This window comes from Dunckerocampus dactyliophorus, chromosome 8, assembly GCF_027744805.1.
Source record: "Dunckerocampus dactyliophorus isolate RoL2022-P2 chromosome 8, RoL_Ddac_1.1, whole genome shotgun sequence".
NCBI lineage: Eukaryota > Metazoa > Chordata > Actinopteri > Syngnathiformes > Syngnathidae > Dunckerocampus > Dunckerocampus dactyliophorus.
In genome coordinates this window covers 3,785,234-3,811,360 of record NC_072826.1, presented here as the reverse complement: position 1 = coordinate 3,811,360, position 26,127 = coordinate 3,785,234, and the positions used below count along the sequence as shown (strand labels likewise).

At 42.5% G+C, this 26,127-nt stretch overlaps 1 protein-coding gene across 1 annotated transcript in view; it reads right to left on the bottom strand.

Moving 5' to 3' along the window:
• Nucleotides 1-23,818, bottom strand: part of cfap20dc (CFAP20 domain containing) — a 35,777-nt gene extending 11,959 nt beyond the window's left edge. The window contains exons 1-13 of the mRNA XM_054784922.1: nucleotides 23,467-23,818; nucleotides 23,304-23,393; nucleotides 21,865-21,958; nucleotides 21,713-21,785; nucleotides 18,868-18,982; nucleotides 18,605-18,758; nucleotides 16,123-16,266; nucleotides 12,724-12,896; nucleotides 12,554-12,605; nucleotides 11,517-11,636; nucleotides 11,303-11,428; nucleotides 9,973-10,298; nucleotides 3,416-3,775 (exon numbers count right to left, since the gene is read on the bottom strand). Of these exons, the coding sequence (XP_054640897.1) occupies nucleotides 3,416-3,775; nucleotides 9,973-10,298; nucleotides 11,303-11,428; nucleotides 11,517-11,636; nucleotides 12,554-12,605; nucleotides 12,724-12,896; nucleotides 16,123-16,266; nucleotides 18,605-18,758; nucleotides 18,868-18,982; nucleotides 21,713-21,785; nucleotides 21,865-21,958; nucleotides 23,304-23,393; nucleotides 23,467-23,487 (1,848 nt within the window). The 5' untranslated portion in view covers nucleotides 23,488-23,818. The remainder of the gene's footprint in view (nucleotides 1-3,415; nucleotides 3,776-9,972; nucleotides 10,299-11,302; nucleotides 11,429-11,516; nucleotides 11,637-12,553; nucleotides 12,606-12,723; nucleotides 12,897-16,122; nucleotides 16,267-18,604; nucleotides 18,759-18,867; nucleotides 18,983-21,712; nucleotides 21,786-21,864; nucleotides 21,959-23,303; nucleotides 23,394-23,466) is intronic.
• Nucleotides 23,819-26,127: the final 2,309 nt, after the last annotated feature.

Sequence of the window (26,127 nt, the reverse complement as noted above, 5' to 3'; positions counted from 1 at the left end):
GATGCGAGGACATGTCGCAGCACTGTTGTGTAAACACGGGAAGGAAACAGCCGTGGAACACGTCTCCCTTCAGGCCTCGTCATCACTCCAGCTGACTACCCTGTTATCCAGCTCGCCTCTGTAACTTCTTGATCACGTGTTGCAGTCTGATGCTTTCCTACCAACATTTCCAGGAGACTGGTACAACATTTAATATGACACGGCTACAGACAAGACTGCCCTTACAAGGTTTCCTAATTAATCATCATAATCGGTATACAGGCGGTCCACCTGCTACGACATTTTGTGTTATGACTAGGGCTGTAAAAGTTAACAAGTTAATAACAAGTTTACGGAAATTCCCTTTAACGCCACAATTGTTTTTGGAGTGAGCGCACGTGATAAAAAAGTTCTCTTCCCATACCATGTGGAAGTGGTACGTTTTTGGTTTCTTAAGTTTAGAAGAAATAAATTTGAGGCTAACTGGTTAGCTCGGGGCCACACAGTCAGGAGGTAGGGGAGAACTGGGTTAGAATCTCCTTTTGGGCATCTCTTTGTGGCGTTTGCATGTTCTCCCCGTGTGTGTGTGTGTGTGTACTCCGATTTCCTCCCACATTCCAAAAACATGCATGTTAGGTTAATTGGCGACTCTAAATTGTCCATAGGTATGAATGTGAGTGTGGATGGTTGTTTGTCTATAAGTGCGCTGCGATTGGCTGGCAACCGGTCCAGGGTGTACCCTGCCTCTCGCCCAAAGTCAGGTGGGATAATGAGGATAAGCGGCATGGAAAATGGATGGATGGATGGATGCTTAGCTTGCTAGCTGGCGGCCGTCTCGAGTCCTTGCAGTGAAAGCGCTGCAATGTGTTGTAAACAATGAATAATAGGAGTGTAAAGGTAGGGTAGGGTAGGTAGGGGTGTTATTTCATGTCTACAGTGCTTTAATAATGTTAAAACCGGAATGTCATAAACAGGTTTTCTATGCTCTAACTACGAAAATATTCAATTTATTAAAAATGAATCCTATATCGCGGAAATTCATTTAACATTCTCGGGTCTGGAACCAATTAACCGCTATAAACGAGGGATGACTGTATGTTAAATTTCTACAGCAGGCTCTCTTGCAGTGTAGCCAAGTTGTAAGTTTTTTGTTTGGTCTTTGCTGCTTTCTTGGCCTCGTGACCTCCACTGGGATTGCCAGCTGCTTAAATACAGCAAACGCTGAAGAGATTTACATGAAGTACTTCCTGCAGAATATTTTCACGGCGGCTAACATCGTTATATGGAAACAGAGAGGCTGTGTTTACATGAGTTTGACCAGCAACACTGGGAAGCAAGAGAAAGGTGCTGAATTTTGTCATTTTTAAAGCTCTCTCAAATGCAATTACGTGGTGGCAGACTGAGTACAAAGAGGGAGCTGTAATGGCAACACATTACAGTCGCGTAATATAGCCACAGACTATTGTTAAAAAATGTGCAGTTTCCATTCATACTGGAGGAGGGAGTTAGTCATTTATTAACCCTTATTCCAGGGGTGTCCAGCGTGCAGCATGCGGACCATTTTCGGCCCTCAGCTAATTTGTTGTTGGCCCTTTGCCTATTTTAAAAATATAACTACAGTATTTATTAGTGAAATACAATATTACATATTACACTAATTTGCTAGCCGCACGGCGGCCGAGTGGTTAGCATGTTGGCTAACTGATTAGCTCGGGGCCCCACAGTCAGGGGAATCGGAAAGACTTGGGTTTGAATCTCCGCTTGGGCATTTCTGTGTGGAGTTTGCATGTTCTCCCCATGCGTGCGTGGGTTTTCTCCCAGTACTCCGGTTTCCTCCCACATTCCAAAAACATGCATGTTAGGTTACTTTAGGTATGAATGTGAGTGCGAATGGTTGTCCAGGGTGTACCCCTCCTCTCGCCTGAAGTCGGCTGGGATAGGCTCCAGCATGCCCCCGCGACCCTAATGAGCATAAGCGGCATAGAAAATGGATGGATGGACTAATTTGCTTTGTCACCTATAACACAAAAACTGTCTCAGGAGATCCTAAACGTAAAAGGGATAGTTGGGATTATTTGACATTAAGTTGTATGACATCCCCATCAGCAGTGTAGTCCAGCAACAGTGACTCACCCCCCGCGTGGTCTCCTAAGTCCAGCTGCGGTCGGATTTTGGTGATGAAGAACGTAGTTCTGCTTAGTTGCGAGTTGAGAGTTTGGCTCCTCAAAACAATATGTGTTCAAAAGAGTAATACATTTGCATCACAAAAATGCCTTCTCAAAAAAAAATCTGACCTCACATAACGCTCGGCGCTATAGTTGTCTCCCGCCGTATCCCTAGGCACTGTCGCCTGTGCATTCACGTGTATGTGATGAACACACTCGCATCTTCTTCCGCTGTGGAACACATACGTAAACAAGATGGCTGCGGCGCTCCGTCGCGGAAGAAGAATGGCATTACCGCAAGTGATGGCTAAAAACCAAAGCAAAGCTGCAGAGGCAGCAGCTGCAATATGTAGCGATACCTGTTGCTTGTGGAGGAATAGGTGTGTCCCTTTACATGCATTCTTAGCCGCCTCTTTTTTTGTCTCTTTTTACTTCTGTAGAACGAAATTCCAAAAAAAGTGCAGTTTTCCTTTAAAGTGGGAAACAAATATTAATTCATTCTTTTTCTATGCCGCTTGTCCTCACTAGGGTCACAGGGGTATGCTGGAGCCTATCCCAGCTGACTTTCGGCGAGTGGCTGTACTGGTCGCCAGCCAATCGCAAACAACAATTTATACTCAGATTCATACATATGGACAATTTACAGTGGAGTAGTCAGTTGACCTAACATGCATGTTTTTGGAATGTGGGATGAAACCGGAGTACCCGGAGACACACACACGGGGAGAACATGCAAACTCCACACAGAGATGTCCAATGGAGATTCAAACCCAGATCTTCCAGATCTCTCTACTGTGAGGCCAACAATCGTGTGGCAGGAAAAATCCCATTATTTTACATTTTTATGGCAGTTTTTGGGACGCTGACTTTTTGTCATTGAGGACAAATGAGTGAGGGAGCAGTTGTCAACATAATTCAGTGCAGTTTTACACCACCCGGGAAGTACATAACCTCAAAAATACAAATTAAATATTGGCAAATAAATACCTCTCTTCCCATAGTGTTTCTCGTCAGTATAATTCCCAAAAATATGACATTGTAAAATCACAGAAATGGGAACGTAAAGAATGGGGATGTTCCTGTCGCCCTGAAATACTTACTGTTTCTTCTACTAGCAGCCCGTTTATTTTGTCTGCACAGTAAATTTAATTTACACCCAGGGATGGGATGCAATTTTCAGGGCTACAAATCTCAAGTTATACGGGAATAAAAGCCTAAAACTCCTGTAAATCTGCAACATTTTGGTGTGACTGTTTGCATGAGAGCAGTACCTTGAAGGGGTCCTCCAGTGAGAGTTCTTGAAGACAGCCCCTTGACAGTGATGTGCTGTTGTTCCTGTCCACAGCATGGTTTACTCCTTCTGGTGCACCTGACCCACACCTCTGGTCCTGTCTTGTTCCCCAGGGTGAGTGACAGCGTTTGGGATCCATCCACTCATCCTCAGCTGGCACGTAGGATGGAGAGTGCAGGTGCATATCAGTGGCAGCTGGGCAAAGCTCTTCTCGTGATGTTTGCTCAGTGTTTTGACTCTCAAGTCGCGTGTCCAAATTTGTATTTGGAAGAGGTTGAGAAATGTCAAAATTGGAGTCTGGCATTAATGTTGGCTGCAGGAATGGAGTGTAGCTCTTCTCCTAAAATAAGAACAAGAAATAATCACATTTAAAAGGAACACTATGCATGAAGCCCTTGCCCTAAAACACCTTAAAAATCATTCCAATAATTGGCTGCTTATTAGGGGAGCATGCCAAGGAATTATGACATCAAACCGATAAATCCAATTAAAAATTTTAAATAGCTCATATCGATAATCGATCATTTAAAAAATCGCTACAATGAGGCAAGATTACCAGTCCTGTGCTGGTGAAAAAATCAAGAGCTTCTTCTTTCCCCTTCCTATGACCTATTCCCGAGTTCACTTCACTTTCCAAGGAAGACATTTTGCGTGTTAGTTGTACCAAATGCCTAGTGGTGATGGGGAAAAAACAAAACCCATCGAGCACACAAAAAACCTTACATTAAAAAAACCTGAAACACCAGCATTGTTACGACGCCTGAAAAGTGCCAAAGGTTTGCCAGAGACCTTCGTGGCGTCACACCTGGTTGCTCGGCGCATGTGTCTGAATATAGTGCACTTTGCTGGGCCACAGCAGGAGGCTCTCTCCCACTCTATACTCTGGTTCTCCTGACAGTAGTGATGTGGTAGTAGTAATGTCATGATATTTGATGAGGACAAATCAACAGTTGCAGTTGGTGAAATCTGAGTTTGAGTCCTTATCTCCACGTGTGCACAAACTACAGTTAAATCTAAATAAAAAAAAATAGATATAAAAAAATTATCGGTTATTTGGAGTGTGCAAAGAGCAAGCTGATAGCTGTCAGTGACTATCACTGCCAGTAAAACATATCATGCTCCCCACAACACAATATTAGTCAACGTTATTATTGTTGTAAATGCCACTTTCGTCTTGTGTGTTCAAAAAATCTATATTTTTTGACTAGCTCTATTCTAGGAATCTTAGAATAATAGTATGGGGTTTCGTTCCAGGGCTAAATAAGCAGTGATCGCTGTTTACTGGTCTTTTATTTTTTGCAATGTGCAAAGAGCTGTCAGTGTCACTTACTGACTGTCAAAAAACATACTTGTGGCTATTTTTGTGTGTGTTATACCCTAGTTATCACAAGACAATATCAGTGAATGTTATTATTGTGCTATTGTTGTGTTATTGAATATGTCATTTTCTCGGCTTTGTTATGAGTTCATGGCTGCATGTGTTTGAATCTGGTTCCTGGAACGTGTTCTGTTTGTGGCGTCACAGTCAAGATGGCATCTGTTCAGAAAAGTTGCGGGGGGTATTTCGTATTTCATCTATCCATCCATCCATCCATCCATCCATCCATCCATCCATCCATCCATCCATCCATCCATCCATCCTCTTCCGTCGCAGGGACAGCAGCCTAAGCAGGGAAGCCCAGACTTCCCTCTACTTCGTCCAGCTCTTCCCGGTGGATCAAGAGGCGTTCCCAGGCCAGGTGAGAGACATAGTTTCTCCAACGTGTCCTGGGTCTGGACGTGCCCTGACCACCTCCCCAGGGAGGCGTCTGAGAGGCATTCTGACGAGACGCCTGAGCCACTTCGTCTGGCTCCTCTCAATGCGGAGGAGCAGCAGTTCTACTCAGAGTTTCTCCCGGATCACAGTGCTTTTCACCTTATCTCTAAGGGAGAGCCCAGCCACCCTACAGAGAAAACTCATTTTGGCCGCTTGTACTCGCAATCTTGTCCTTTTGGTCACTACCCAAAGCTCATGACAATAGGTGAGTGTAAGAACGTAGATCGACCAGTAAATTCAGAGCCTTTGGGCTCAGCTCCCTCTTCACCACAACGGGCCGAAGCAGAGTCCGCAGCACTGCAGACGCTGCACCAATCTGCCTGTCGATCTCAGCAAGACCCCGAGGTGCTTAAACTCCTCCACTTCGGGCAGGATCTCACTCCCGACCTTCAGATGGCACTCTACCCTTTTCCGGGCAATAACCATGGACTCGAACCTGGAGGTGCTGATTCTCATCCCGGCCGCTTCACACTCGGCTGCGAACTTCTATTTCATAGTTCTTTTTGACAGCAGTAAGACAAAATGTTTTCTGAAGTGAAGACTTTCATTTTGTTATTCTTTTCAAACTTTGTTTGGTGTCATGAGCACTTTAACTAATTCTGCTCTACTGTCTCTCCACTGCAAAAAATACAGCACTGTAATAAGCGTCATCCCTCTGGGCCGGTGCCAGTTCTCAGTGAAAAAGTGGACATCTCAAGCAGCCAATCTAGAAAGGTAAAGTTGTTAAATGCAGTCGTTACTTTCTCCGGAAACACAAACACAAAGCTCCCTGAGCACATAGAGTCTTCCACGTCTCAATTTCTTCTCTCAGCTCGCTCCTTTTGCGTCGGCTTTATTCCGGGGTCAGAGGTTAGAATAAGCCCTTTGAGGCTGAAGCTTATCGCCACCATATGTTATTTACTTTCTCTTTCTTTCGGTTCTTTATCATTCTCCCTCGAGTGCAAGGCAGTAAACAACTATTAATGAGTATTATTGTGACCATATTGCTTTTTCCACGTGTTTGTGTGTTCAAGGTCTTTCGACAGGCACACAATTTTTCCAGTCGCTATTCTTTTGCACAATTACATTTCAGTCACATTACATTCCAGTTTACCTAAAAACATATCAGATAGGGCTCCGATACATCTCCAAATAGATCACAAGCAACACTTTTCAATGCTTTTAATATTTCTCTGTGTTTAAGAACAAATGGCTGAAGAGAATTGCATGAACCTGACGCAACACCTTGAAAGACGAGTTGAGAAATGAGCAAACTGTCAGAAATGAGTGAAAATCAAAATCACGTCAAACGCGTGTCAGATAAACCGCGTGCGTTTCATCTACCACGTTGGCGGCACAATAATAATAAGAAAAGCTCGGAGTAATGCAATGATTAAGTCATATGTTGCAAACAGTTACATGTATTTTATTTGTCATGTACATAGATTTTTAATTTCAGCATCCACATTCTTAGAAATGTTGCCAGTAATACACTGGCTTTATTATGCTCTTTGTAAAACAAACACCAGCACACATTTCATCTAATGAGATCGAAGCTGTCCTTGGAAAAATAATAATGCTGAGTTTTGATTGCGGTATTAATTTAACATGTTCCATTATTGTGATTGCTGGCTGTAAAAGGCAGTGTGAAAGGTGCTGTTGTCACAGCAGTGTTTAGTTTTGAATGAACAAATGAACATGAAGCTCTGTACGCCAGCAACATGGCAGGACGTTAAAACATTGTTCATTTGCTTTTGCCGCCCGCCATGTAATGACTCTAAGCCGGTTGGAAATCATTTCCCATTAAATTGGAATTATAAGACTTATTATGGAGTTTTGAATAAGTAAAAGCAATTAGCATTTCTTTGAAGGCAGGAGTCTTTAAACTCGTAGTCCAACACAGTTTAATCTCTCTGCTCAGCATAAAGAAAATTACTCTATAAATTTTGGAACCCTTAATATATTATGTGATTATAACAACCCGGCAAAGGCCATGGAACACGATTTTCGGTTGGATTTCAAGAGGTTCTGGCAAAGCGTCCGATGCCTCCGAAAGGGGAAGCAGTCTACACTGAAATGAGGATACTCTCGGGTGGTGGGAGGAATACTTTGAGGCCCTTCCTAATCCCACTGACACACCTTCCGTAGAGAAAGCAGAGTCTGAGGCCACATGAACACGTCCATCAGTGTGGCTGAGGTAGCTGAGGTAGTCAAAAACTTCCTCAGTGGCAAAGCTCCGGGGGAGGATGACTTTCGCCCCAAATTCTTTAAATGTCCCTGACATGATTCATCAACTTTGCTTGTATATATTACACATTGTTCGTACTTATGTTCTACATTGTTCCATTTGTTGAAAGCGAACGGTAAATTGTCAAAAATGCCATTTGTAGTTCATGGCGCCAGTTGTCACAGCTCAGCCTCATTTCTGGGTGTGACGTAATCATTGTAACACGACTCAGCTACACAAACATAACGGTGTACGAGACAGATGATGTTTACAGTGATTATAGCAAAGATTTGAGCGATGTGTCAATAGTTTGAGGTGGAAGAAAAAGAGAACTTGGAGAAGTTGGACTTAAGCCTTAAGATATCGAGATGAAGATTAGTTGCTCTAGGGTTACTTATCCTATAATTATGGTTTTAAACCTGCTTCTTAATGTGCGTAAAGGTGTTTTTATCTGCTTTAATGTGTCTGTTTTAATGTACTGTACATGTGGCTACTTGTAAAGGTGTTCCTACAAAGCAGTCAGTGAAATGATCACTACAATGTACAGAACTCGAGGTGGGCATCCATCTGTTTCTCGTTCTCTGCACTTCGTACATTGTGGTTTTAAACCTTTGTCTTTTGGAAAATAAAACAAATTGACAGTATCACCCGGACCCTATGAACATCCAGCAGCAACACAACTTTTTGGCATGACTACCATTTTGATGAACAATATACTGAACCAAGTCGATGATCCACCCCCAAGAAGTGTTTGTTTACTCTGCTTTAGCAGAGCGGTGTTACCCTCATTACCGACCGTCACATCCGGAAATTACGGTGAGCTGCGAGAAGTAGGTCGTCATGGCTGACACCATGAACTACAAATGTCATTTTTGCGAATTGTTTTCAAGAAATCAAACAATGTGCAACATAATTACAAACAATATATAACATATTGAAGCAAAGTTGATGAATCATGTCAGGGACACTCAGGAGGCTGGATGTAGTGAGACTGACTTGGTTGACATATTTCTTCAACATTGCGTGGAAGCCATGAACAGTAGCTCTAGATCGGCGGACTGGGGTGGTAGTCCTTTTCAGGATGGGTGAACTGATGGTGTGTTCCAACTACAGGGGTATCACACTCCCCCGCCACCCTGGGAGAGTCTATTCCAGAGTCCCGGAGCGAACGGTACAACTGTTGCAGAGGTGCAATGTGGTTTTCGTTCTTGTCTTGGAACACTGGACCTGCTCTACACACATGCAAGGGTACTGGAAGGTGCATGGGAGTTTGCCCAACCAGCCCATGTGTTCTTTGTAGAAAAGGCATTCAATTGTGTCCCTCCAGTAGTGGGTATTCTACTGCATGCCATTCAGTCCTGAGCAGGAGCCTGGTTTGAGTTGCCAGCAGTAAGTTGAGCCTACCCTTTGTCACCAATTGTGTTTATTATCTTTACTGACAGAATTTCTAGGCTCTGAGGGTGTCCAGTTTGGGGGCCTTAGGATCTCATCTCTGCTATTTGCAGATGATGTGGTAGTGATGGTCTCAAGAAGCTGTGACCTTCAGCGTTTATTGGGGGTTTTCCCAGGTGAGTGTGAAGCGTCCAGAGTGGGACTTAGCACCTCCAAATCTGAGGCCCTAGGTCTCAGCCGGAAAAAGGTGAATTGCACCATTTGTGTTGGGAGTGAGGTCTTACCCCAGTTGAACTTCAAGTAACCGGCGCAGCAACTGCATTATGGACAGTCATGGTGAAGAGAGAGCTGAGACGGAAGCAAAGCTCTTGATTTACCGGTGGATCTACGTTCCTACCCTCACCCTTGGTCAAGAGCTTTGGGTAGTGACTGAAAGAGCAAGATTGAAGATACAAGCGACTGAAATGAGTTTCCTCCGTAGGGTGGCTGGACTCACCCTAATAGGCTGGGTGATGAGTTGGTCACCCAGGAGGAGCTCAGAGTAGAGTCGCTGCTCATTCACATCGAGAGGAGCCAGCTGAGATGGCTCGGGCATCTAGTGTAGATGCTACCTGGTAATGTCTTCGGGCATGTCCAGCCAGGAGGAGGCTCTGGGGTAGACCTTATAGGACACGTTAGAGGGATTAAGCATCGCAGTTGGCCCGTGAATACCTCAATGTCCTCCGTTGGAACTGGAAGAGGTGGGCCGAGATCGGGAAGTCTAGACTTCCCTACTGAGACTGCTGCCCTTGTGTCCCGGATCCGGATAAGCAAAGGATGGACGACAATGGATGGATTAATGGAATAACCCCGTTGACATGTTCAGTTAAAGTATATTCCCCATTGCGAAATGTGCACTCAAGAGATGAAATGTGCATCATGAAGTGTGAGCACTATGTGAGATGTTATGTCGCACTGAATTGAGATTAAAGCGGATCACTGTTGCATTACATTGTTAGGCCACTAAAATGGAAACGTCACATTACAAAGTGCAGCTCAAGGCAGCCGGGCAATTGTGTCAAAGCAATATGTGCAATGTATCCTGAGTGAGCAGAGTGCGTTCGTGCCCCCAGAGTGAGCGTACCTCATCACTTTCACTGCCAATGAAATCATCTTGGGGCTGGGCCTCATAGCGCCTCTCACTCAGGCTCTGAACTCCATCGCCTCCCTTCTCCATCTTCTGCTCACCCTGGCCTTGCCCTCGTTTGGGTGAGTGAGGCGGGGATGAGAAAGTGAACACCTCCTCCCGCAGAGCGAGCCGCAGCTCGGGCTCCCCATCATTACTCTCCCAGCAGCTCCAGACCTGCGGGTCAGGGGACGAAGCAGGCTGGGTCGAGCCGCAGGGAGATTCTGCTGGTGTGGGTGGAGGCGATGTGGAGCTGTTCTTTAGTGAATTTAAACCACACTCATCTGAGATAAAAGATTAAAAGACAAGAGGGGGGAATATTAAAAGACTGAAGAGGGTAAATGAATGTTATAAATGCGGATGCTTGGAGGGTCCAGGAATAGAGGACTTTTCCAATTCATACTGTCTGTACTTCACTACATCGACTGAGAAAAATGGGAGCGTATCATTTAATTAAGTTCAGCCTTAAGAAAAAGCCGCATGCGCTCGTGTGTGCACAAGAGAGACGGAAACCCTCCCACTGCACAGCACAGCGGGCCTGAGCTCAAACACGGGGGCACCTCTCCATATGAATGAGCGAGCACGTTTCAACCTCTCGTCAGTATAATCGCTTCCTTTAATTGCCCACTGTGTGGCAATCCCTGGACCCGGGAGATGTCACTCTGACTTTTATTTAATGTGCCACATTACCATTAATGAACTAACTACTGTGAGCAAAGGAACTTGGTGCTGGGTAGAAACATCCATAGACTAGAATAGAAATTGTGATAATGAGCGATGCTGCCAAAGCAAGAAGTGAATCGAGGACTACCACACTCGTTCATGCGCCACAGCGTCTCACCTTCGTCTTCTCGTGGAAGAGCTTGAGTACTTTGGAAGGAAGTGTTTGTGCCATTAAAATATTTAGCATTCAGTACTTTACTTTGCAGAATTAGTGTGAATGCGTGCATCTCTCGCACAATGAGCTTCCCAGAGCAGTTGTTGTTATTGTTGCGTGTGTGGCAGAAGACTCTGAATAGCTCGACTGCACAAAATCTGCAGCAAAGGCCCTCGACGTGGGTGATGCAAAATTTAAAAAGCGGGGAACAAAAGCAATGATGTATGCAACCTAAAATGAGGCTCATCAATATTTACATCATATTCTGAAGGAAACAGAAACAAAATAAGAGCAGGTGTTTTGTCCTTTATGAAGGATAGACTTGGATTCAACGCTACGCTACTAAAAAGTGGTCATTATTTCACCTGAGAGTCCTGCCGCCACTACATTCCCAGCAGAGGTGAGCCTCACCTGCACTTAGGACCTCAGTCATTCCTTTTGGTGTCAAAGGTTTTTGCCTGCTCTCCAGCCCGCTTGATAGAGGGCTGCGTTTCTCTCTGGTCTCATCTCCCCCGCTGTGGCCAACATGTGCAGGATCTTCAGGGGCAGAACACAACACAACTTTAAAACTCAAGTGCTTTTATTGAATCTTACAGGGTGCATTGTAGCATATAACACATCTTACCCAACAGCGCTTCTAGCCGCTCTGGTCCGGCGCTGAGAATTCGTAGCTTCCTCCTCTCTGATGTTTGCTTGTTGCACGCTTTGCCTCTCGGAGGATGTGGCTGCATGCTAGAAGATGTTCCTTTGTACAATACATGCCAATGGAGCATGAAAATAACCAGGTTTAAGTGATATTGTCAAAATCGAGCATTATCGCTAATTATCGGGGCGACGTGATGCCGATAAATCCAATAACATTAAAAATAGTTCTGACAACCAATAATTAAAAAAAGAACATTCAAATGAGGCGAGATTACCCGTACTCTGCGAAGGTGAGCAAATCAAGCGCTCCTTTTTTCTCCTGCCTGTAACGTTAATGGCCTGTCGTAACTTCCCCTGAGCTCACTTGGAAAAAAGTGTTCACTGTTTCAGAAACATTTTGCGTGCTAGTTACACCAAATGCTCCGCGATGACGGGGAAAAAAAAACAGCACACAAAACAACTTATCAGCCACCTGAAGCGCCAGCGCCGCAGCGTTTGCAAAGTGCAAAAGGTTTGCCAGAGACCTCCGTAGCGGCACACTTGCTGCTCGGAGCATGTGTCTGAATACAGTGCACTTTACTGGGCCACAGCAGGTGGCTCCCTGTGCTCTATACTCTGGTGCTCCTGATAGTAGTGATGTGGTCGTACTAATGTCATATTTGATTAGGACAAATCAACAGGTACACTTGGTCAAATCCTAATTTGCTCCAGTCCTTCTTACCTCCAGGTGTGCACAAACTACACTTAAACTCTAATTTTTTTCCCCAAGTACTGTAGATATAAAAATGATCAGTATCATATTGGTCTTGAGAAGCAGGAAATTATCTGTATCGTTTTGAAAAAAAAAAAAAAGATATCGTGCATCTGTAATTATCATTGTAAAGCTACATTTGTGTTGGATATCAAGTGAGTGCACATGTACTGTATTGACTACACAGACTGAATACATGTACTGTACATTTTCAATGAGAGAATGCACGCTGCCAAAAAATGCATTTGAAACAAACATATCATTACCGTCTCCATCTTCAATGTCTGTGGTTAATCGTTGGTGTGTCAGATTGAACCCCTGTGGTGCGAATCACAGAGACAAAGAGTGCTCAGGTTGAAAAATAAGTACAGTCATACATGACATGATTACCAGAATCATAAACATAAATATGCTATTATGAGAGTCATGTTATTACTGTTTTTCTGTTACAGGGTTCTCCTTTTTCCAACCCATTTGTGGCTGAGCTGCCTTTTCTTCCTGCGTGCGCTGCTGGTGCTGTGGCTCTCGAGCCTGGGGCAGTGTGTGGAGCCGCCTGGGGCTTGCTTCTCTGAGAACTGGCTGATCTGGCAGCAGGATGCTCGTCAGGTCCTGCATAGACGGTCACGTTACCTATTGACGAGGATTGATCCTCTGCAACTGTCATTTGGCAAGTCTGTTCAAGTTGCAAACAATGACACTTTATCGAATGCAGAACATGCTGGTGATCAAAGATAAAAACACTTGAATTGTGCGATCAATCTGCTGTGAGCTGGAGCTGTGAAAGGCGTGCAGGACTTTTGAAAATTAAAGTGCTGCTGCTGGCGTTTTTCCAGGCTTTTATTGGGATTCACATGCAAGATTTAGAAGTGCCTTTTTGAAATTCTGAGAGTAAACAACTCTGAAAACAAGGGCTGTCAAATGATTAACATTTTAAATCTTTAAATTAGATTAATAACAGTTTTCAAATTCATTAATCATGATTAATCCCAATTTGCATGTCTGAATTATGCCCATTTTTACTGTACAGTGGAACCTAAAAAAAATGTACGCCAACATTTTGCCTTGGTTTGCGTACATTTTCCAGTTAGCGTACCATATGGTGCACATCTTGTCATCTTATTGATACGGCCTACTTCCAAACCATTCTGAATGCATATAAGTGATGAATGAAAGCGATAAATGAACATTTAAGATTACTTTTACCGTGACTGATTGTTGACAAAGACGGCGATGTGGCGGGGGGATCAACACGGAAACCACCTTTGCATTTTGCTATGAGTTATTGCTTCATTTCAGTCGCGTTTCTCACCTTCATGATCAAAATGCTGCCACTTGCAACTTTCCTTGGCTCCATTGTGGTTTACCTAATGCGTTATTTTTGACAGCCCTAGCAAAACCATCATGTTATGATTTGGGGTGTCACAAGATCTCGGAAGATTAAAACGGGACAAGATTTCTCGTTCAGAAAAAACTGTCTCGTGGGCAATTAAATAATAAATTAATTACACAATAAATCAAAATGAACTCAATAATTTTGCTGGCCTCAGTATATTGCTATGTGCATGCGTGTCTGTTTTCGCCTCGCCTCCAAACAGGCAGGAAGAGGGTTCACTCTGTGCATTGCTTTCAGCACCTTGGCGCGTTTCTTCCACAGAGCAACGGCATGAACAGAGTGAGCTCTTTTGTCATACAGTCTCTTTGTCTCGGTGGGTGGAGGTGGGGCCGCTAGAATACACACAGAGTGCAGAAGAAATTAAATTAATAGATTGCAATATATTGTCATACATTTGAAAATCTTTTTCATTGTACTTTTCTTAATAGTAAAGTTAAAATCTTGTCTCGCTCTTGTAGACCCAAGCTCGTGTATCGCCTTGTCCCGCGGGCTGAGTGTCCCGTGACACCCCTGAAGCGACCATCATACATGGCAAATTCAGAATGTACAACAAGGATTGCTTTACCTTGGCGGCATGGTTCAGTCTTTTAACAAAAGGTAGAAACACATCTGATGTTTGTGCAAACATTTTGGCTCCATGCAACACAAAGAATGAATGCTATGGCACACACAGGCAAGGAGCAGCATTCTTTGAGTTTGCAAAGACTCGTGAAGGTAACAAAAAAAAAGCACTTGCAATGACAGAGGACAAAATCCTGGCAGCGTAAAAAAATACTCGTGACCTTGAAAATATTAAATAAAATCTGCTGCGTAGGACTGAGACGTGATGTTAGGGCTGTTTGTTGCTTTGTACTTCCTAACAGCTCTTGACGAGGTGCTGAGGCAAGGCTGTCACCATTTAACCGGATGTCTTCTTTAATAGCAATCCTTTTAATTGTGATTAGAGAACCGAATGCTAATGATGCTAATTACGATAAGCTCATTCTTGGAGGTGGTCGCTGCTGTCTTGTGCAGGCACCGCCGCTTGACTCAACGTGACGGAGACGGCTGTCAGAACAAATGAATATGTGGCGATAAAAGAGGCCACAGAGGCGGCGGCAAGCAGGCCTGGATTACTGGTGCGTGTCTTTGGGTATGAGGTGAAAATAAAGGACAGGTGAGGCGGGAAAGATACACAAATGATGAGCACACATTTAACTGCAGGAAAACAAAGTGCACGTGATCTGGAGACGCTAGTCTGCATGCATCCACCTTTCCTTCACCATGATACAACTAATGTGACAATATGCAGTCAGGGTTCTGTGCATAGCTTGGTTTTTGGTGGAACGAGAGAACACAAACGTTAGGAACACTAGCATATCTATGCGAGCTACAGTGCTAGAATTACAGTTAACTGGCTATCATGCCAGGTTAGCTTATTCACTAAAGAAAACCAACATAATACAATTCTCTGTTCTCTGTTATTTTAATTTAAGATGTGTAGCGAAGCCTGTTTTTAAAAAAATTTTCAAAGCTGCAATCCATGATGCGGTGGTCGTATAACAGCCGCATGAACAGAGTGAACCCTTTTGTCAGTCATACAGTCTCTTTGTCTCGGTGGGTGGAAGCGGTGCACTTGCATACACAGAAGGGTGCAGAAGGGTCTAATGTAGTAGAAATTACATTTGCAATATATTGTCATATTTGTTTTTCCACTGTTGTACTATGTTATGTTAAAAATCTTGTCTCGTCTTGTTCTCGTAGACCCACTCTCATTTATCATCTCGTCTCGTGACACCCCTACAAACAAACCATACGATTAACTTGCTGTGGCCACTCCTGACATAGATTACCTTAATTATGTATCATGATTTGTGTAATAGAAAAAAATGTAATAAGAAGGCCTTACCCTTAAAAGTGCTTTTCTCTCTAGTTGACACATGTCCATTATAAAATAGAATTAAATAAACACATGAATCAATTTCCTTGGATTTCCTTTCCTTCCTTTGGTTAACTTTTCATTTGATTTGAAAAAAAAAAAAGGACCAAAACAACCTTGGGCAACGGCTCTTGGGAAAGAGTGGCAGATTGTTAACTAAAGTAATTTGGTTGCCGTGACAACCAGTTTGGCCCTTTGGTACCCTGGTTTTTCATCCTAATAGATGCCAGTTCAAGTGTGGAGTTAAGCTCCTTCCTTCAACACCCCACCCCCACCCCCGTACCCCCTCCCCGGTCTTCTATATGTGTAATCACAAGCGGTACAGCGAGCTGTGAAGCTGCCATGCCAACACGCCATGTTATTTGGTATTCTAGACGGCTCCAACCCAATAAATGTACGCTCTCATCTGACTTGAGGGTCGTGCTGGGCTGGACTTATTCCTTTACACTTCCAGGCTCTGCTTGGACTTTGCATGGGTTGATTTTAAGCACTGATCAATTCAGAGTCAGACCATTACAACTTACCACTGTCGGAGTGTGTTCTCCTCAAAGTGGCCTCCTGCAAGATGGCCATGTTCAAAACCTGACACTCGTGGCGCACGGTTGGTGGCAACCGGCAGCTGCGAGGTATCTGATCCAGAACATATCCAGCTCCACCGAGAAACAGATCTAAATAAAAAAAAATAAGAATTAATAATACAGTCGTCCCTCACAGTATCACGGTTTGATTATCGCTCCCTCGCAATATTGCGTTTTTTCAGAAATTCATTAATGAATAAATGATGGCTGTAATAAATGATGTTTCGTGGTAGACTGCCAAAGCATATTGAATACAAGTGATATGTAGCATTCTGGTCACTGGGTGGCAGTAATGACACAAAACATTGATGAGACATTAGCTTACACTTCATTAGCTTAGCACTGCATGAAGTCATGAAGTCAGCCATGGCATGTCCGACATGATGGAGTGAAAAATTTTTCTCCTCCCATCCCGTGTGGAACTGAGTTCTTAAGTTTAGAAGAAATAAATTCGAAGCTAACTGATTAGCTCACAAGCTTGCTAACTACAGTAGTAGCTGTCTCGAGTCCCTGCAGCATAAGAGTTGCACAATGTCATGTTAACAATGAATAATAGGAGTGTGCTTTCTATGATGTAACTACAAAAATATTGCATTTATCTATCCATCTTCTTCCGCTTATCCCAGGTTGGGTCGGGGGCAGCAGCCTAAGCAAGGAAGCCCAGACTTCCCTCTCTCTGGCTACTTCGTCCTGCTCCTCCCTATGGATTCCGAGGCATTCCCAGGCCAGTCTAGAGACATAGTCTCTCCAATGTGTCCTGGGTCTTCCCCGAGGCATCCTACCGGTCGAGCATGCCCTGAACACCTCCCCAGGGCGGCGTCTGGGAGGCATCCTGACCAGATGTCCGAGCCACCTCATATGGCTCCTCTGCGGAGAAGCAGCGGTTCTACTCCGAGTTTCTCACCTTATCTCTAAGGAACAGCCCAGCCACCCTAAGGAGAAAACAAATTTTGTCCACTTGTACCCGTTATCTTGTCCTTTCGGTCACTACCCAAAGCTCATGACCATAGGTAAGGGAAGGAACATAGATCGACTGGTAAACTGATAGCTTTGCTGTTCATCTCAGCTTCCTCTTCACCACAACGAACCGATGCAGACGCCGCACCAATCCACCCGTCAATCTCGCATTCCATCCTTCCCTGCTTCATGAACAAGATCTTGAAGTATCTAAAACTCCTCCCCTTGGGGCAGGATCTCATCCCTGACCCAAAGATGAGACGCCACCCGTTTCCGGGTGGGAACCATGGACTCGGTCTTGGAGGTGCTGATTCTCATCCCAGCAGCTTCACACTTGGCTGCAAAATGATCTGGTGAGAGCTGAAGACCATGACCCAATGAAGCAAGCAGGCCCACATCATCTGCAAAAAGCAGAGAGTGCTGAGGTGTGTGATCCCACGATAGCTGGAACACACCACAAACCCAGTCTGCCAATCCAGAGGCATCGCACCTGATGTCCACGCAATTCTGCAGACTCATGTCAACCAAAACACCCCCACGGCATCCAGCACCTTAAGGAACTCCAGGCGGACATCATTCACCCCCGGCCGGAGCGCTGCCACCGAGGAGACACAGGTACTGCTTCCTCATTGGAAGACCTATCAGTGGGTTTGTCTTCGAAGTATTCCTTCTACGAGTCCGCAACGTCTTGAGTCGAGGTCAACGGCAGGTAATTAATGCACATAATGGGACACACTTATTCCCCCTAGAAAGGCTATTAAACCACCTCCAATAGCCATCAACAAGGTTTTATGGTTTTATATCCATGCTGTGATCACATAGTAACAGCTACATTCATGATAACATGTAATACTTACAGTATTTTGATGTATTTTGGTCATTTTTAAGCATTAGCGGAAGTTTCTTCCTGGGTGCATTGATTTCACATTGCAACATGGAAAGGAACGCTACACCTAGCGTTAACTTTTCCAAACTTTTCAAAAACAAAAACACAGCAACAGTGGCGGCAGCTTCAATATGTAGCGTTACCTTTCGCTAGTGGCCTGAGGCATTGTGAGCGAGTGTGTGGTGAAGCTAGTTGCTAGCCGGCTAGTAGCTAGCCAGTGTGGTGTGGCGAGGTCTCACTACGTAGTCAACGTAGTTCTTGGTCGTAACAATGTTAATAACAATAATAATAACAATGTCGCTGTAGCTTGGTTAATATTCAGGTCACATGATGTAAATGGGGCCTTTTTTAAAATGAACACAAATGAGAAGGACGTGTGTTCATGTCTCACATAAGGTTTGTAGATGATGAGCAAAACTCCAAAAAAGGTGCACTTTTCCTTTAAGAATGTTGTCCAGTTAATGCATTTACAATACCTCCTCTAGAAATACAGTATGTCGGCTGTCAGGTTGAACAGTGCATAGCGGCTTAAACATGCTGAAACAGTTTTGACATCAATCCTGAATGTCCGGCGCTTTGCATTACCTTCACTTGACAGGCCACTCGGCGGAGTTTTCACAGTGAAGATTCTCCGCACTCTACAGGAGGCAAACAAAGTGATGCCGTCCAGGCTCAAAAAAGCCGCAGCCTTGAACAACTCTCCGGTGAATGACACAAGGTCGACAAACAAAGTAGTCCACTACGACAAGAGCGAAAGGATCTTGTTCACAATCCAACACTGATGGCAAAAGACACAGAGCTCACCTAAAAATAATGACAGGACGTCTGGGACGAGTCGGGATGCTCACAATATTGCGTTTCACTCCTGCCAGAGGTATTTTTGCATGCCAGAGTGTGGCAGACAAGTCTTTATGTACAGTTGATAAGTAGAGCCGTCTTTTCAGGTGGCCAACATCTGTTATTCTGAGGCAGACACACAACAAGGCACATTGTGAATGCTCAGACTGCGGCACAATATAAGATTTTAGTGCTGTGACCACAGACACACTTATCCGTGCTGAATCTGAAAAATACGAAAATATGCAAACGGTATTCACAAGGACTATATTTCTTCCTATATTTCCCCCATGATTCATAATCCCCCCCAAAAAAACTGCATAATTATTGGTAATAAGGTATTTTTCAAACAAAAGGAAATACAGAATGAAAACATAACTAAATATTACCCACCATAAAATCCTACTTAAGAAATAATAAGGTCCATTGATCACATTTATTTTTCAAATGCTCCAGGAAAATTGCTTCATAATAATCCAAATAATATTTGAGGGCTAATTTATTCAGCTAATACTACACTCAACAAAAATAAACAAATTTAATTAGTGGATCGCAATACATTGTCATATTTTTTATTATACTTTTCTTAAAAGTAATGTTAAAATATTGTCTCGTCCCGTTCTCGTACACGCAGTCTCATGTATCGTCTCGTCTCGTGAACTGAGTGTCTCGTGACACCCTTACCATGTACACAAAACTCCTATTTCTCTCAAATATTGTTCACAAATCTGTCCCAGTCTGTGTTAGCGAGCATTCATACTTCATCATCCATCCACCTCCCAGGTGTAGCATACCAAGACGCTGATTAGACAGCATGATTATTACACAGGTGTGCCTTAGGTTGGCCACAATAAAAGGCCATTCCATAATGTGCAATTTAGCTGTACTGGGGTATGTAGGGCAAATGGTTGTCACACCAGATGTTGACAATAAAGTTAAACTTGACATTTTGAGTGGCCCTTTATTGAGGCCAACCCAAGGCACACCTGTGCAATAACCAGCACCTTGACATGCTGCATCAGTGAGGTCAGTCAATGATAATGTTCACTCACACGGATTTAAACACATTTTAGAACAATATTTGAGGGAAATAGGCTTTTTGTGTGTGTAGAATAAGTTGTGTATCTTTCAGTTAAGATCATGAAAAAGGGCAGCAAAAACACAAGTGTTGCGTTTATATTTTAGTTTGTATACATTGTGTGCACAGTTATTAGGCAAGTCAGTATTGTGACCATATTCTCATTTGTTTTTCTGCATATTTTCCAACCCCAGGCTGAATAAACTTGAATGCCTATTGGGTTTAAGCACACCAGGTGATGTGCATGTGTGTACTGAGGGAGGGTGTGGCCTTAGGAGATCAACACCCTTTATCAGGTGTGCACAATTATGAGGGAGCTTATTTTCCTCTAGCAAAATGGGCCAGGAAAGAGATTTAACAGACTCTGAAAAGTCAACAACTGCAAAACATCTGTCATAGGGACGCAGCACTCTTGAAATTGCCGAAATCGCTAAGATATTAGGACGTGCCTACAGAACCACTACATGTTTTGTTGCAAGTGCACAAAAGGGTCGCAAGAAACGTGTCGAGAGAAAAACATGCCAATGAACTGCCAAATATTTGAGACAAATCAAATGTGAAGCTCCCAGGAATCCATTATTCTCCACTGCTGTCATATTCCAGAACTGTAATCTACCTGGAGCGTCAGTGCTCAGAGACATGGCCAAGGCAAGGAAGGCTGAAACCCGACCACCACTGAACAAGACACACAAGTTGAAAGGCTATAACTTGGCCAAGAACTATCTGAAGACAGATTTTTCAAAGGTTTTGTGGACTGATCAGATGAGCGTGACTCTTGATGGACCAGAGGGATGGGCCCGTTTCTGCATCAGCAATGGGTAGAGAGCTCCACTCCAACTCAGACGCCAGCAAGGTGGAGGTGGGGTACTGGTAAGGGCTAAAAGATGAGCTTGTTGGGCCTTTTCAGGTTGAAGATGGATTCAAACTCAACTCCCAAACCTACTGACTTTTTTTTCACACAGTGGTACAGGAAAAAGTGTGCATCTTTCAAGAAGACCATGATTTGTATGCAGGACAATGCTCCATCTCTTGCATCCAAGTACTCCACTGTTTGGCTAGCTGGGAAAGGTCTAAAAATTAAAAAATAATGACATGACCTCCTTACTCGCCTGACCTAAACCCTATTGAGTACTTGTACCTATTGAGTACGATTTATAGAAAAAAGGTACACATCTCTAAACAGTGTCTGACAGGCTTTGGTTGCTGCTGCACAAAAAGTTGATGGTCAAATGATCAAGAAACTGACAGACTCCATAGATGGAAGACTTTACCGTGTTATTGAAAAGGGTGGCTATATTGTTTTTTGGACATGTCAGAAATATTTATTTGTAAAGTTTGTGTTGTTTGTTTATCATTCTGACTTAAAAAAATGAAAATAAAGTAGTGAGATGGGAATATTTTTGTTTTTCTTTGAGTTGTCTAATCATTCTGCACACTAACAGTTGCCTAATAATTGTGCACACAGAGATAGTCTCAACAAAAGCCAAAACCTCACTTTCACTTCCTTAAATATTCAAGTCTGAGGTTTATTAACATTATGGATTGACCAAGCGCACTGTTATTGTTAAATAGTACAACTAATACTCAATATTGGGTATCACCATCAGCTGGGATAAGCTCCAGCTCACTCATGAGAAAAAGAGGTATATAAAATGGGTGGATGTAGTATGTAATAAATGGCATAATCTGTCTAGGTTATACCAGACCTCCACTTGTATATGTATTAAACATAAAGACTGCTGGGTAAGTCTGCAGCACGGACAACCTTACAAACTTACAAAAGCTCCACAGAAAAATCCTTATCAGGAGGAATGTTCACTTGAATGGCCAAGAATCTTTGGAGAAGCCCAACTAAGAAATCAGATAATTGAATTACAGTTTAGCGCACAAATTGACATGGGTGTGGAGTATTATATTGTTGTTAACTTACGAGACATTTTCCCATTCTCTGGCATTTGCATCTTCACCGTCTTGCTGCTGCCATCCAAACGGTACACAAATCCTTTAAGTTCTTTGTCATACTCCTGGAAAGGGACAAAAGCTCAGCAAATGAAGGAAAGTCTATCGGCCATTGTCAGCTCTATTTGGCCACACACACACACACACACACACACGCACACACACACATTACAGTACATCATTGTAAGCAATGGTTAGAGGAATCATTGCAAAAGAAATAAATAACCCAGATGTTATTCATCCCCAACGATGAATTCAAGAACATCATGAGGGTCTAAAAAAAAAAAAATAGGAGATCAAGTGGTGCCGCCCATGGGTTGTGTGAATCAGGGGCAGACTTACCATTAGGCAAAAACAGGCAATTGCCTAGGGCTCTGAGATTTCTAGGGGCCCCCAAATGCCTCATAAAAACTAATTATTGATTTTTTCCCTTTGGTTTAAAGTACATATTCCTGTTTTAGTCTTAATTCACGTGCATAAAATGCATAATCTATCATGATTGTGGCTTCCTCCGCCGCAATGGACTATTCTAGTCTTTAACATTATTAGAGCCCTCAAGACATGAAATAACACCCCTATAATCACCTTTACATTTGTATTGTGCAATACAGTAGATATAATCAGAGAAAATAACATATATTAGACATAAATAAGATAACACAGACTAACACGTGAGCAGTTCCTTGATTTTTTCTGGAAAACAGACTCGTATTACCCAATATAGTAGACAAAATAAGAGTAAATAAGCCATTTAAGTATAAATAGTAAATATAAAATATAAAAATACTAGTAAATAAAACTGCTCGAGCAGTGTCACAGTAAATGTGTTCCCGAGGGAACCTTAGTGACGAGTCTAGTGCTTGTCTCACTGAACAATTACTGACACCGATTGGCCAATGTAGAATACACAACTGTACTACATTCAGAATTACAAAGCTTCTTCTGTCTTGTATTTGTATTTTAGTTCATTTAGCCATTTTATGCTTGAAAATGCTTAGTTTGGGCCAAGAATAAGTACAACCAGTGACTGGGTTTGCCTTGGGCCGGCAAATAATGCCCCTGGTTGACATACATGTAATACAGACACTGCATCCTCAAAGTTTTATAATCATTACACAAATGGTCGGACTTAAGGACAATTTCTTGCCAAGTCCTGCCCACGTTTTTCAACCAATTTTACTCAAATTTTACACATATGTGCTTGTCAGTCCCCTAGATGTAGCTACCAAATTTGACGATGATTCCTTGTGCAATGAGCTGTGTGAGAAATTTCAAATGTTCACCCTTTTGTGGGTTCGGGAGCAGTCCTAGTTTTTGCACATAACCATATTTGCCACTTCTGGGATGACACAAATTGCACCTGTCCAGCTGTGCTGAGCAATTTAGACAATATTATTATTTTTCTCTCACTTTCCGGATGGCTGACTGTCCCCCACAAAGCTTCCACTTGGCTACAGGATCTTTGCCTTGTCCACTGAAGACCTCCACCACAGCTCCACCCTGCAGCACAACACAAATTGTGTTTAGCTTACAGCTATCGGTCGTGTTATCTAGCAGGAACTTCAATACTTACTTGATAATTGTGCTTAAACATTTCCACCACCTGACGACGCGGCAGTGGTCAGAAAGTACTTGGTAACGGAATTTTAAATCCACATTTCACATTAGAAGACTAGAAGGGAGTAACGACGTAACAAACTGGTGTAAAGTTAACTAAACGCAACATTCGTCTCCATAGTTACACAACGTGCCGCTCTGCGCCAATCAGAGATGTTGTTATTGGAGCGATTGCACCAATCAGCAGCCGATCAGAGATGTTGTTGATGTTGAAGATTCAGAATGGCGGTCAGGTAGTGTCGCTGGACTGCTGAGTATTATCTCCGTGGCAAAAGTGTTTTTTCCCCCGTAAAATTAAGCAACATTTGACGAACAGTCAAGCTAAGCAATCGCTTTTACTTTTTATGTGGAAATATATAAAGGCTGAAAACATGTGAGGTACTTGTAACCATGCCGTCAACAGTGCATGATGTCAACAGTACGTGTTCTTTACAGCATTTGAATTTGAAGGTGCTGAGGAATACTACATCCCCCACCCCATTTTAACCAGCACTGCTTTATGAGAGAATCTGATGAATCATGTTTATACTGCCTTTATAAAGCACAGGCAGTGTGCCAATGAAGTTGTTTATTATGCATATCCTGAGCATGTTCATGTAGATTTACTACATAGTGCGGGATTTCTCTTACCTTACAGTGGAGGAAACAATGATTTGATCCCCTGACGATTTTTAAAGTTTACACCCTTATAAAGACACGAACAGCCCAGGATCATTATGGTAGCTTTAGTTTTAGAGACAGAATATCAACAAAAAAGAGAAAGCATTTTAGAAAAGGCTAAAAGTAGGGGGAAAGTAGGGTTATGGGTTTTTGAGCTACTGTATAGTCATAAGCTTTTGATCAGCCAATGAATAGACTATTTTAGTTAAATTGTTAGCAATACATTGCTTGCTCAAATTTTTTGTGGAGAGAGCTAAACTTCCAAGCTGCCAAGCGACAACCTCAAAATCTGGACAAACAATTTAAATGATTTCTGTTTGCGTACCCTTCTCAAAGTGCAAAATCATTAAAATTTTTTGTCCCAATCCTGAAGGTTTTGAGGTTGTCGCTTGGCAGCTAAGAGGTTTAGCTCCTTCCACAGATTTTGAGAGGGATTAAGGTCCGGAGGCTGGCGTGTCCACTCCAGGATCTTCACAAGCTTCTATCTGAGCAGCTCCTTTGTTGCATTGGTCGTATGTTTTGCAGGAAAACCCATCGGCGATCCACTTTCAGTATTCTGGCTGAGGCCAGGTGGTTCTCTTCATCCAAGATGTGACGGAGCATGGTCCCGTTCATCAGGCCCTCCATGCTGTGAAGTCTTCCTGCGCCCTTAGCAGAGAAACAGCCCCAGAGCACAAAGTGTCCTCCTCCATGCTTGACAGTGTGGATGGTGTTCAACATTTGTCTGCCTCCAAATATCGGATTTTTTTTTTTTTTTTTTGATATTCGGTCTCTGTTAAAAGAAAAGAAAAGTTCTAGATGTCTTTGGACACAACAAACATACATCGAAAGAAGTCAAGATGCCAAGTGCAAATTAGACTATACAACTACAGCATTGTATAATTTTAGTAATAATACATAATAATTAATTATTATATTATTAATAAATAATACAAATAATCATTTCAAATTGGATTTACCAACAAAAAAGTAAGAACTCGTCTGTCAAAATTGACAACAAATACATTTATCAAGAAATATTAATTGTCGTTCCGATTTAAAAAATATATGTTATTATTATTCGTACATAATATAATATAAATATATTTAAATATGTTGTATTATATAAATGTAGTATAAAAAAAATAATAAATAAAATAATAACAAATATAATGAAGCTATATTATAAGGAGTTTGACAAATAAAATTAATAATAATACAATTAAAATATATATGCAAATATTTTTAAAATAATATTTAAATAATAAAATAAAATAAATGTCTTTTTGACATGCATCATTTCCAGGCTTCTGCGAGCCACATAAAATGATACTGAGTTTGACGCCTGCTGTTTAGCGTGTAACAGTAAATGTATTTGGATTTTTCTGTACCGATTGGCCCGCGTCTTATTCTAAAAATAAAATGCGTTACAAATGAGATACAACAATTTTGCATTTGCTTTGTCACCTACAACACAAAGCTTACACGGCTTATAAACCGTACACTGGCCTACAGCACATTGAATTGGTTTTAGCGTATTGAATGCATAAAGTGTATCAAAGTGGCCTCATGCATCCTTCAATTTTTCTGTGTGCTATATCTATATATATATATGAGTATATTTAAGTTTTTGTTTGAGAAAACCAGCCGTAAATAAGTTTATTCTAATAGTTGTTAGTTGTGACATTGCGTATGCATTCCTAAGTAAATGTTTCTTTTATGAATAAAGAACACTGCACAGGCAGAACAAGGTCTGCTTGGAAAACTCCGAGTAATGTAATGAGATCCAGTCCAGCGGCTCTGCCATGGACGTACTTTTGGAAAGCTCATACATTAAAAAAAATTGTTGAGTCAGTCAGGAAGGTAATATCAATACTTTATGTTCATTATTGAGTGCAGAGACGCGGTGTTGTATGCCGGAGTGCATTACATCGAAAGGTGCTTTCGATTTATGACTGTGGACGTTTCAAAGGAATAA